The sequence below is a fragment of the Bombina bombina genome, chromosome 1, assembly GCF_027579735.1.
Source record: "Bombina bombina isolate aBomBom1 chromosome 1, aBomBom1.pri, whole genome shotgun sequence".
NCBI classification, from domain to species: domain Eukaryota; kingdom Metazoa; phylum Chordata; class Amphibia; order Anura; family Bombinatoridae; genus Bombina; species Bombina bombina.
Genome location: NC_069499.1, coordinates 13,913,254 through 13,924,889, shown reverse-complemented (window position 1 = coordinate 13,924,889; position 11,636 = coordinate 13,913,254). Strand labels below are relative to the sequence as shown.

Genomic DNA, 11,636 nt, shown 5'->3' with positions numbered 1-11,636 from the left:
AGCAGGTTTGCTAATGTACATTGCCAAGCTGTAGGTAAGGCATGGAGGCTAATTTATTTTGTCCCGGATTACAAGTGGAGCGCTATTTATCACTCACGTGATAACTCCGCTAGATGTAAGTTTTTTGTGCGCATCAGGTAGTGCTTGTATTACAAGTTGTAAGTAACCAGATGAACCCAAGAAGCCGTAGTGAGAATATCGCAATCACGTTAACAAATTCGCCCATAGAAGTCAATGGAGCAAAACCGAAAGCATATTCTCAAGTACCCTAACCCGACATGAAAACATTAAGATTTCACATTTTAATATGAGAGAGAGAGAGAGAGAGAAATACATAAGTGCACACATATAACCCCAATATCACTTGCACAAAACCATTAGTGCACCACTCGTAATCTGGCACTTATATTAATGGTGACACAATCTAATCTGAGTTTTTTTACTCAATCAATAATCCAGAAAATCATGTAGTTTACTATACATGCCCTATTTGAATAATGAAAGTTAACGTTTGACTTGACTGTCCCTTTAAACACTGCAGCCAATAGAAATACAAACTCTGTTTTTGGTGTATATTATTCTACATTTGCCTCTATTTTTTTATGAAGTAATACCAAGTAATAGAGTATTTTGAGTCAATTTCTCCACCTTAATTTGTGAGATCCGCAGGAGGAACATTATTAGAGAATAGAACTTACATGGCAGAGAGATCTCAGCTAGTCCTAGGGAATGCCCCTGATCATCCCACTAGACGAGGCGGGAAACTCATCTCAAATTAAGGACAACAATACGCTTCGAATTTTGTATAAATACAAATTTCACAGCATTTTTTGGACACGCACCATAGTTTTATTATGATTTTTACTGTATTACTCTTTGCAGAACAGTGCTGTTATGATATATATATACTGTATATATATGTGTTTTTTTTACAGCATATTATTATATGTGTTTATTAACACGCAGAACTGAGTGTGCAGGAAACACTTTTTAAAAAACCATTAAACAGCTAAAATATGCTGATTGAAAGGGGCGAAATAGATTTTAAAAAAAATGCAAACATTTAAGTAATAAAAAAAAATGAGAAAAGTGTTTTCGGATTAATACTGTTAGTGAAAGTTCCCTATATAAATTATCTGCCCAGTTATTTACTGTACATGGAAAAGAAAAAAATGACAAAATGATGGGAAGTGCAGTTCTCTGGATCTCTGTAGATCGAAACCTTAACTGGGAGTTAGGTCGGTAACAATGCAAAACGCTAATTGTATCATTATCAGAAAATAAGCAGCTAATGATGATGATATAAAAATGTCCCATTGTGTTGTAAAGAATGAAAAGATCTTCTAAAGGCAAGTAGTTAGTTCTAGCAGCTGATCACTAATGACTATAACAATACATAGCTGTGTCATACACGTAGGTAGGCGCGTCCGTGACTCATACGTTATATGTAAAGCAATCTCAGTACAACTACTTCCATACTGCACATTAAAGGGACAGGTTGTTTCTATTATTCTTTTGTTGCATCTAAAAGAAGCTTTTGTAAAATGTGTTGGTTTTTTTTTTGTTCTAAAACAATTACTGTACTGAGAAATATGGAGCTTTCTAAAGACCTCTGCTCCATAACTTGTCCGTCTGCTCTGAGGCGGCGGACAGAAATAAACCCAATCGAATACGATTGGGTTGATTGACACCCCCTGCTATCGGTCGATTGGCCACGAATCTGCAGGGGGCGGTATTTCACCAGCAGTTCACAAGAGCTGCTTGTGCCATGATAAATGCAGAGAGCGTATGATGTTGGCATTTATTGATGTGCAGCGGACATGATCCGCTATATCGAATCATGTCCGCTCGCACCATAGTAAATAGGCCCCTTAGTTTTTATGTTTGCGGAGTGTGACAATATACACCAATAGTGCTGTGCGAGCGTTGCTAATCAACCAATAAGCTTTCATCCCATGCACTTTCTGTTAGAAAATTCAAACAGCCTTCCGGGCTATAGCACCATACAAATACCTGGACTACAATACCCACAAACCTCTGCTGTCACATGGCTACTGAGAATGTCTTTACTTATTTGTCAACTGTTTACTTCTTTTGAGTATTCTCGAAATCTATGAAAATCAGGAGATGTCTATAGGCTCCATTTATGTTACAGCGTATGCTGCTTCCGAGTACCATTGTTTCAGGCTTGTCTGAAATAGAAGTTAAAGGGTCAGTAAACCTACAAATTACACATAGTGCAGAATGATATAACATTACCGGCAGATGTATACATTAAAGTATTGTATTGTGTCTAGTCACAGTGTGGCCGGTCGCGCCAATAAAATGAATGTAGCTCGCTCCTGCTAGTAGACCAAAGCGGGAGCGAGCTACATTCATTTTAATGGCGCGATTGGGCACAATGTGACTAGTAGGCAGTCTTGCCGCAATGCGCTGTGTAAAAAAACAGATCCGCTCAGTAGAGCAAGGAGCGGCGTTCTGGTAAAATTACCTTTCACATAAAAAATGTCTGCTATACTTTAATGTATACATCTGCTGGTAAGCTAATGTTATATCATTCTGCACTATGCCCCTGAGCCAGATGAAGTTCTGGTGAGGGGGAATATTCAAGAGGCTTGAGAGAAGTCCGTTCACGACCCTTGAATACTGAACATAATTTCTCCGGGTTACTGCATAAGCTTTTGGTCTCACACTCCTTGAGGAAGATTCCTATCAGGCCTGCACGGAAATTCACCTGCCACTCCAATGGCCAGTATTCTTCTTATCCTGGGACCAAGTGACAGGTAGAAAGTCAGTCAGCCAGAGATAGTGAGTAAGGGACCCAGAGCTAAGGAGGTTTCCAGGAAAACTTGCAGCTAGTAGGCAGAGGACGGCACAAACACCGAGGAGTAGTCAGCAGTCTGAATCAGCAACAGGTGGGCACAGAGTGAGGCAGAATCTTTAGGCAGAAGGAGAGTCAGAGACAGGCCAATGATCAGTATACCAGATGGTCAGCAAAGGTACCAAAATGTAGAGCCAAAAGAGTAGTCAGGAATGTCCAAGAGTTCAGGAAAGGATGCAAGCAGAGCGTAGTCAAATATCCAGGCAGAGATCAGCAGCAAACAGCAGAATACCAGTAGAAGCGCACCCAGGATACAGAGAACCATACACAGGCAAAGACAGGAAGCAGACTGCTGATTAGGTAACTGCCTGCAGCTGGCAGGCAGAGCTAAAGTGTAAGCCATTGCAGGCAGTATGATTCAATAATTCATTCACAGAGCCAGTACTAGAGTGCAAGACCAAGCTCTCCAGTGGCTCAAGCTGTAAGGCAAAGGGCCAGAAACTAGAGGTTCCAGGTTCAACTCCGGGTACACCAAGGAGCAGAGCATGCGTTGAGAATTCATCCAGTATATTACAAAGGATCATTTAAAGGCCAAACATTTCTTGGCATGTTCATCAGACATAGAAGCTATACTTCAGTCTCTTTTGGAACAGAATCAGGGTTTCTTTTCCAACATGTTCATTGCTCCAAAACTTTGAACACATTTTTGAAAGTTTCAACTTTCTAAATGGAGACATTTCTCACTATATTTCCTATAGTGCAGGAGGGTCAATTTGTGTCTACAATAGACTTAAGGCCTATTTGCATATCCCTATTCACAGGGATCATACTAAATTCCTCATATTTGCCCTTTTAAACAGGCATTATCAGTTTGTGACACTTGCATTTTTTCTGGCAATAGCACCAAGAATCTTCACAAAGGATCTTGGAGCTCTTTTATAGGTAATGAGAGCTCAGGGTATTCCAGTTGCTCCTTACATAGACGACATTCTAGTACAGGCTACGTCTCTCCAGATAGCACAGGAACATATGAACAAAGTTCCTTAGTTCATTAATATTTACTGTTGGAAAATCAACCCCGAAAGAGCTCTCTAATTCCTCAAACCAGAGTTTCCTTCCTCGGTTTCATCATAGATTTAGTATCAATGAGACAATCTCTTACAGGTCAACACAGACTCAAGTTGCAGAAGGCTTTTGTTCTTCTACAATTTACATATTATCCTACAGTCCTTCAATGCATGGAAGTAGTGGGTCTCATGGTAGCGGCTTCAGATGTTGTTGACAGATTCCATTTACATCTTCTACAACTAAAAATGTTAAAGCAGTGGAACAGAGGTTAGAAAGGAGTGTGTAAGAAGATCTTTTAGACTTAAAGACAAGGCGACCCCTAACATAATGACAACTTCCACAATCTCTTGTTCAGGGAGTCTCCTTTCTCCGTCCACCAGTATGTCGGGTTGGATGCAGTTTGGGGTCACGGAGGTGGTGGCTTACGTTAATAATCAGTAAGATTGTGTAATTAGTTTTTTTATAGTATGTTGTGCCATGTCTGCTGGGTTAAGTGTACTGTACCTTTAAAGAGGCCTAGCAGATTCTAATCAGCCTGAGCTGCAGTAAAAATTCTTATTAATTTCCCTGGTCCTCAGCATGGATTATAAACTTCAGCAATAATTTTAGCAGCTTGGCATAAAGCATACTTCTTAGCAGGGAAGTTTTACCCCAGAGTGAATTACTGCTCATTCTACTAGAGAAGTTGCCATATTTTGGGCTTTCAGGAATGAAGCTTCCATTGAACAAATATGTAAGGCAGCTACTTGGTCTTTTTTGTATACTTTTACCAAATTTTACCATTTTGTCACGTGTGCCTCTTCTGAGGTTGGTAAGAAAGTTTTGCAGGCTGCTGTACCTGTTTATTGCCTCTACCTGCCTATACTGTTTTCCCGCCCTATTTAATGGTGGTCTCTTGGACTTTACAGCTTGGGTGAAGGATTTCACATGTGATGGCTTGTGGACTCTCACCACCAAGAATGAAATCCATTTATCAGATAAACATAAATTACATTTTTCAGTGTTGATCACAATCAGCCATTTCATTATTTATTGACAGAACTTTTGACATTATTGTTACTGCCGAAAATGTTTGTGTACTTCATTTGGCAGTCCTGTCAACAAGCAGTCCCGAAATCCCCATTTTGTTTGTCATTAATCCTGTTCATCTTGTAATTATATTATGGAATTCAGAGATTAAATACATGTTGTTTTTGGGAGGTAAAGATTTTGACCTTCAGGAGTATTAACAGCAGAAGCCATTGAAGATTGCGATCACCGGAAAACACACTATACCGGATAACGTTAAGAAACCAATATCTGACACAAAGTAGCACAATACTGTGATCACCCCTAGGTTACAGAATTTATAGGCATTTGGCCTCTCTATGGAGGGTGTAATCTCCCTTTAGGGAACAAACTGTCTGTATAAATTATCTTCAACAGAGATTTGCTTGAGCTTCAATCATGCACAACAAATCAATGTTAAAGCTCAATTAAGCTCAGATAATTATTATACTTCCACATTACCAGCTTTAACTTAAAAGGGTTTTCTTATCCTAAACTAATGCTCTTGGCTCCCGCTACAATGTAAGTTATGTCCGTCAGTCTGGCCTTGCCCGGTCACCCCTCTCCAATACCAACAGGAAGCAAACACTAGCATTGCTCAATTCCATTTTACCTCATACAGAAGTCAGATTTAATATAAAGTTATTTTGTTCTGTAATGAAAACAAACTTGCAACAATCTGCTATAAAAAAGGACATCTTCACATTCTTACTGTGCATGCGCGTGCACAGGAATTGTAGCTGGTCTTCCCTACTGTTCATGCGCGTGCACATTAATTTTAGCTATTTCTTCCCTACTGTTCATGCGCGTACACATCAATTTTAGCTGTTTCCTCCCTACTGTGCATGTGCGTGCACATTTATTTTAGCTAATTTTCCCTACTGTCCATGCATGTGCACATTCATTGTAGCTATTTTACCTACTGTGCATGTGCGTGCACATACATTTTAGCTGGTCTTCCGTACTGTTCATGCGCGTACACATCAATTTTAGCTGTTTCCTCCCTACTGTGCATGTGCGTGCACATGAATTTTAGCTGTTTCTTCCCTACTGTTCATGCGCGTACACATCAATTTTAGCTGTTTCCTCCCTACTGTGCATGTGCGTGCACATTTATTTTAGCTAATTTTCCCTACTGTCCATGCATGTGCACATTCATTGTAGCTATTTTACCTACTGTGCATGTGCGTGCACATACATTTTAGCTGGTCTTCCCTACTGTTCATGCGCGTGCACATTTATTTTAGCTAATTTTCCCTACTGTGCATGCATGTGCACATTCATTGTAGCTATTTTCCCTACTGTGCATGTGCGTGCACATGAATTTTAGCTGTTTCCTCCCTACTGTGCATGTGCGTGCACATGCATTTTAGCTGTTTCTTCCCTACTGTTCATGCGCGTGCACATTAATTTTAGCTGGTCTTCCCTACTGTGCATGTGCGTGCACATTAATTTTAGCTGGTCTTCCCTACTGTGCATGTGCGTGCACATTAATTTTAGCTGGTCTTCCCTACTGTGCATGTGCATGCACATTCATTTTAGCTGGTCTTCCCTACTGTTCATGCGCGTGCACATTAATTTTAGCTGGTCTTCCCTACTGTTCATGCGCGTGCACATTAATTTTAGCTGGTCTTCCCTACTGTTCATGCGCGTGCACATTAATTTTAGCTGGTCTTCCCTACTGTTCATGCGCGTGCACATTAATTTTAGCTGGTCTTCCCTACTGTTCATGCGCGTGCACATTAATTTTAGCTGGTCTTCCCTACTGTGCATGTGCATGCACATTAATTTTAGCTGGTCTTCCCTACTGTTCATGCGCGTGCACATTAATTTTAGCTAGTCTTCCCTACTGTTCATGCGCGTGCACATTAATTTTAGATGGTCTTCCCTACTGCTCATGCGCGTGCACATTAATTTTAGCTGGTCTTCCCTACTGTGCATGGCGTGCACATTAATTTTAGCTGGTCTTCCCTACTGTTCATGCGCGTGCACATTAATTTTAGATGGTCTTCCCTACTCTGCATGCGCGTGCAACATTCAGATATTGTCCATTTGAAGCACAATATATCTGGACCCACTGCTCAGATTCCAGCAAATAAAGGATAAACTACAAGTTACATGAAGTCATGATGATTCATCATCCAATGAAAAAAAGATAACATTTTCTTCTTCCCATGAGATAGAGGTAGACTCAAGAGAGTGCATGTGACTGTGCATGTGACTTGTTCACTATTTGTGTAACATTGCTGCAAACACAGCCGATAATACCAATAGAATAAACATCAAAGTTTTATTTTGGCTTCCAAGCCTTTTAAAGGGACATTCTGATGCTCTAATTAATCATTGCAAATAGATTTTGTATTAATGACCCTAGATAGTTTAAAACCCACACATGGTTTAACACATAGGTAAAGCCCCACTCAAGAGTAGCAAGAACTGCAGCAAAAGCTGACTGTCATTGGTAAGTATGTGAGAATGGTGCTTGGCTCATTGGCTGATTCTTGCTCAGGAGCTGCGATGCTTGTTACTTTACTGATATGTGTTTAACCACAGTTAGCTAGGATCAGTAAGATTACAGCAAGTCCTTAATCCATCAGACTGTCCCTTTAAACTATAAGATTTATCTCTAGCTCATGTTTTACAAAGATTGGAGCACAAGTTGTTGCTGTAGCTTTAGCTAAAATTCCTCACATGACTTGGCACGAGCATTCAGCATCATCTGAATTTAAGCTGATTCGGACATTCATCATAAACAGAAAATCCAAATAAAACAGGGAACGAAGTGAACAAAGAACGAACAAATATGTGAACGAATCTTGTCATTTGTTCATTTCATTTGGCACCATGAAGGGGGAAGAAACTGAGGAAAGGGGGAAGGAGCTGAGCTTTTGGCTCACGTCAGTTATGTAACTTTTGTGAGCCCTGCCTATAGAATATTATTTAGTGGCTTATTGCACACTCAGTGTAAAGGTTGTGTTTCAGCATCAGTAGCAGCTATTAATGATGAGGATATTGTTCCCAGCATGACCACTATAGCCTTTACTCTGCAACAGGTGGAACTTGATTATAAGCTTGAGGAGATAGTAGAGGAGGAGATTCTACTACAGAGACTGTGCATGGTGGACAGCAGCTCAAGTTCCTCTGAAATTAAGGTCAGCAGGCTTCACCTACATTTTCTCCCTCTCCATCACCATCTCAATTTGTAGAACAGCCAGTTACTACAACTGCGCCTCACACTACCCATTTTGCCACCTACACTTATAGTGCAATCACTGTCAGTACTAGCAGCACTAGCAGTTCCATCTCCACCACCACCACTAGCAGTTCCATGCCCGCCACCACTCTTACTAGCAGTTTCACGTCCGCTACCAACCCCACTAGCAGTTCCATCTCCACCACCACCACCACTAGCAGTTCCATGCCCACCACCATAACTAGCAGTTCCATGCCCACCACCACCCTCATTAGCAGTTCCATGTCTGCTACCAACCCCACTAGCAGTTCCACCACCACCACTAGCAGTTCCATGCCCGCCACCACTCTTACTAGCAGTTCCACGTCTGCTACCAACCCCATTAGCCGTTCCATGTCCGCCACCACTAGCAGTTTCCACCACGATCACCACTAGCAGTTCCATCTCTTCTGCCACCACCACCACTAGCAGTTCCATCTCTACTGCCACCACCACTACTAGCAGTTCCACCACCATCTACAACACTAGCAGTTCCATGTCCACTATCACCACCACTAGCAGTTCCAAGTCCGCTACCACCACCACTAGCAGTTCCACCACCACCATTAGCAGTTCCATGCCTGCCACCACCACATATAGACTACATGCTGCAGTAAAAGTCTCATTCAGTAGCGCATCTCCTACAGTTACTGTACAGGGAGTGCAGAATTATTAGGCAAATGAGTATTTTGACCACATCATCCTCTTTATGCATGTTGTCTCACTCCAAGCTGTATAGGCTTGAAAGCCTACTACCAATTAAGCATATTAGGTGATGTGCATCTCTGTAATGAGAAGGGGTGTGGTCTAATGACATCAACACCCTATATCAGGTGTGCATAATTATTAGGCAACTTCCTTTCCTTTGGCAAAATGGGTCAAAAGAAGGACTTGACAGGCTCAGAAAAGTAAAAAAATAGTGAGATATCTTGCAGAGGGATGCAGCACTCTTAAAATTGCAAAGCTTCTGAAGCGTGATCATCGAACAATCAAGCGTTTCATTCAAAATAGTCAACAGGGTCGCAAGAAGCGTGTGGAAAAACCAAGGCGCAAAATAACTGCCCATGAACTGAGAAAAGTCAAGCGTGCAGCTGCCAAGATGCCACTTGCCACCAGTTTGGCCATATTTCAGAGCTGCAACATCACCGGAGTGCCCAAAAGCACAAGGTGTGCAATACTCAGAGACATGGCCAAGGTAAGAAAGGCTGAAAGACGACCATCACTGAACAAGACACACAAGCTGAAACGTCAAGACTGGGCCAAGAAATATCTCAAGACTGATTTTTCTAAGGTTTTATGGACTGATGAAATGAGAGTGAGTCTTGATGGGCCAGATGGATGGGCCCGTGGCTGGATTGGTAAAGGGCAGAGAGCTCCAGTCCGACTCAGACGCCAGCAAGGTGGAGGTGGAGTACTGGTTTGGGCTGGTATCATCAAAGATGAGCTTGTGAGGCCTTTTCGGGTTGAGGATGGAGTCAAGCTCAACTCCCAGTCCTACTGCCAATTTCTGGAAGACACCTTCTTCAAGCAGTGGTACAGGAAGAAGTCTGCATCCTTCAAGAAAAACATGATTTTCATGTAGGACAATGCTCCATCACACGCCTCCAAGTACTCCACAGCGTGGCTGGCAAGAAAGAGTATAAAAGAAGAAAATCTAATGACATGGCCTCCTTGTTCACCTGATCTGAACCCCATTGAGAACCTGTGGTCCATCATCAAATGTGAGATTTACAAGGAGGGAAAACAGTACACCTCTCTGAACAGTGTCTGGGAGGCTGTGGTTGCTGCTGCACGCAATGTTGATGGTGAACAGATCAAAACACTGACAGAATCCATGGATGGCAGGCTTTTGAGTGTCCTTGCAAAGAAAGGTGGCTATATTGGTCACTGATTTGTTTTTGAATGTCAGAAATATATATTTGTGAATGTTGAGATGTTATATTGGTTTCACTGGTAAAAATAAATAATTGAAATGGGTATATATTTGTTTTTTGTTAAGTTGCCTAATAATTATGCAAAGTAATAGTCACCTGCACACACAGATATCCCCCTAAAATAGCTATAACTAAAAACAAACTAAAAACTACTTCCAAAACTATTCAGCTTTGATATTAATTAGTTTTTTGGGTTCATTGAGAACATGGTTGTTGTTCAATAATAAAATTAATCCTCAAAAATACAACTTGCCTAATAATTCTGCACTCCCTGTATATGTAAAGTCTCCTTCAGTACCACTACTGCTACAGTTACTGTATATGTAAAGTTTCCTTCAGTACCACTACTGCTACAGTTACTGTATATGTAAAGTTTCCTTCAGTACCACTGCTGCTACAGTTACTGTATATGTAAAGTCTCCTTCAGTACCGTTACTGCTACCGTTACTGTATATGTAAAGACTCTGTCAGTACCACTGCTGCTACAGTTACTGTATATGTAAAGACTCCTTCAGTACTGCTACAGTTACTGTATATGTAACGTCTCCTTCAGTACCGCTACTGCTACAGTTACTGTATATGTAAAGACTCTGTCAGTACCGCTACTGCTACAGTTACTGTATATGTAAAGTCTCCTTCAGTACCGCTACTGCTACAGTTACTGTATATGTAAAGTCTCCTTCAGTACCGCTGCTGCTACAGTTACTGTATATGTAAAGTCTCCTTCAGTACTGCTACTGCTACAGTTACTGTATATGTAAAGACTCCTTCAGTACTGCTACTGCTACAGTTACTGTATAGGTAAAGTCTCCTTCAGTACCGCTACTGCTACAGTTACTGTATATGTAAAGTCTCCTTCAGTACTGCTGCTGCTACAGTTACTGTTTATGTAAAGTCTCCTTCAGTACTGCTACTGCTACAGTTACTGTATATGTAAAGTCTCCTTCAGTACTGCTACTGCTACAGTTACTGTATATGTAAAGACTCTGTCAGTACCGCTACTGCTACAGTTACTGTATATGTAAAGTCTCCTTCAGTACCGCTACTGCTACAGTTACTGTATATGTAAAGACTCTGTTAGTACCGCTACTGCTACAGTTACTGTATATGTAAAGTCTCCTTCAGTACCGCTACTGCTACAGTTACTGTATATGTAAAGTCTCCTTCAGTACCGCTGCTGCTACAGTTACTGTATATGTAAAGTCTCCTTCAGTACTGCTACTGCTACAGTTACTGTATATGTAAAGACTCCTTCAGTACTGCTACTGCTACAGTTACTGTATAGGTAAAGTCTCCTTCAGTACCGCTACTGCTACAGTTACTGTATATGTAAAGTCTCCTTCAGTACTGCTGCTGCTACAGTTACTGTTTATGTAAAGTCTCCTTCAGTACTGCTACTGCTACAGTTACTGTATATGTAAAGTCTCCTTCAGTACTGCTACTGCTACAGTTACTGTATATGTAAAGTCTCCATCAGTACCGCTGCTGCTACAGTTACTGTTTATGTAAAGTCTCCTTCAGTACCGCTTCTGCT

The 11,636-nt window shown here is 41.2% G+C and overlaps 1 protein-coding gene across 1 annotated transcript; it reads right to left on the bottom strand.

The window, feature by feature from the left end:
* Positions 1-8,123: 8,123 nt before the first annotated feature.
* On the bottom strand, positions 8,124-8,645 carry LOC128649282 (circumsporozoite protein-like). The gene has a single exon (XM_053702469.1). The coding sequence runs from the start codon at positions 8,643-8,645 to the stop codon at positions 8,124-8,126; it is 522 nt and encodes a 173-aa protein (XP_053558444.1).
* Between the last annotated feature and the right edge of the window lie 2,991 nt (positions 8,646-11,636).

What these genes read in the sequence shown, in the direction of transcription:
- LOC128649282 (XM_053702469.1), bottom strand. Translation starts at nt 8,645, where the DNA reads ATGGTGGTGGAACTGCTAGTAGTGGTGGTGGCAGTAGAGATGGAACTG.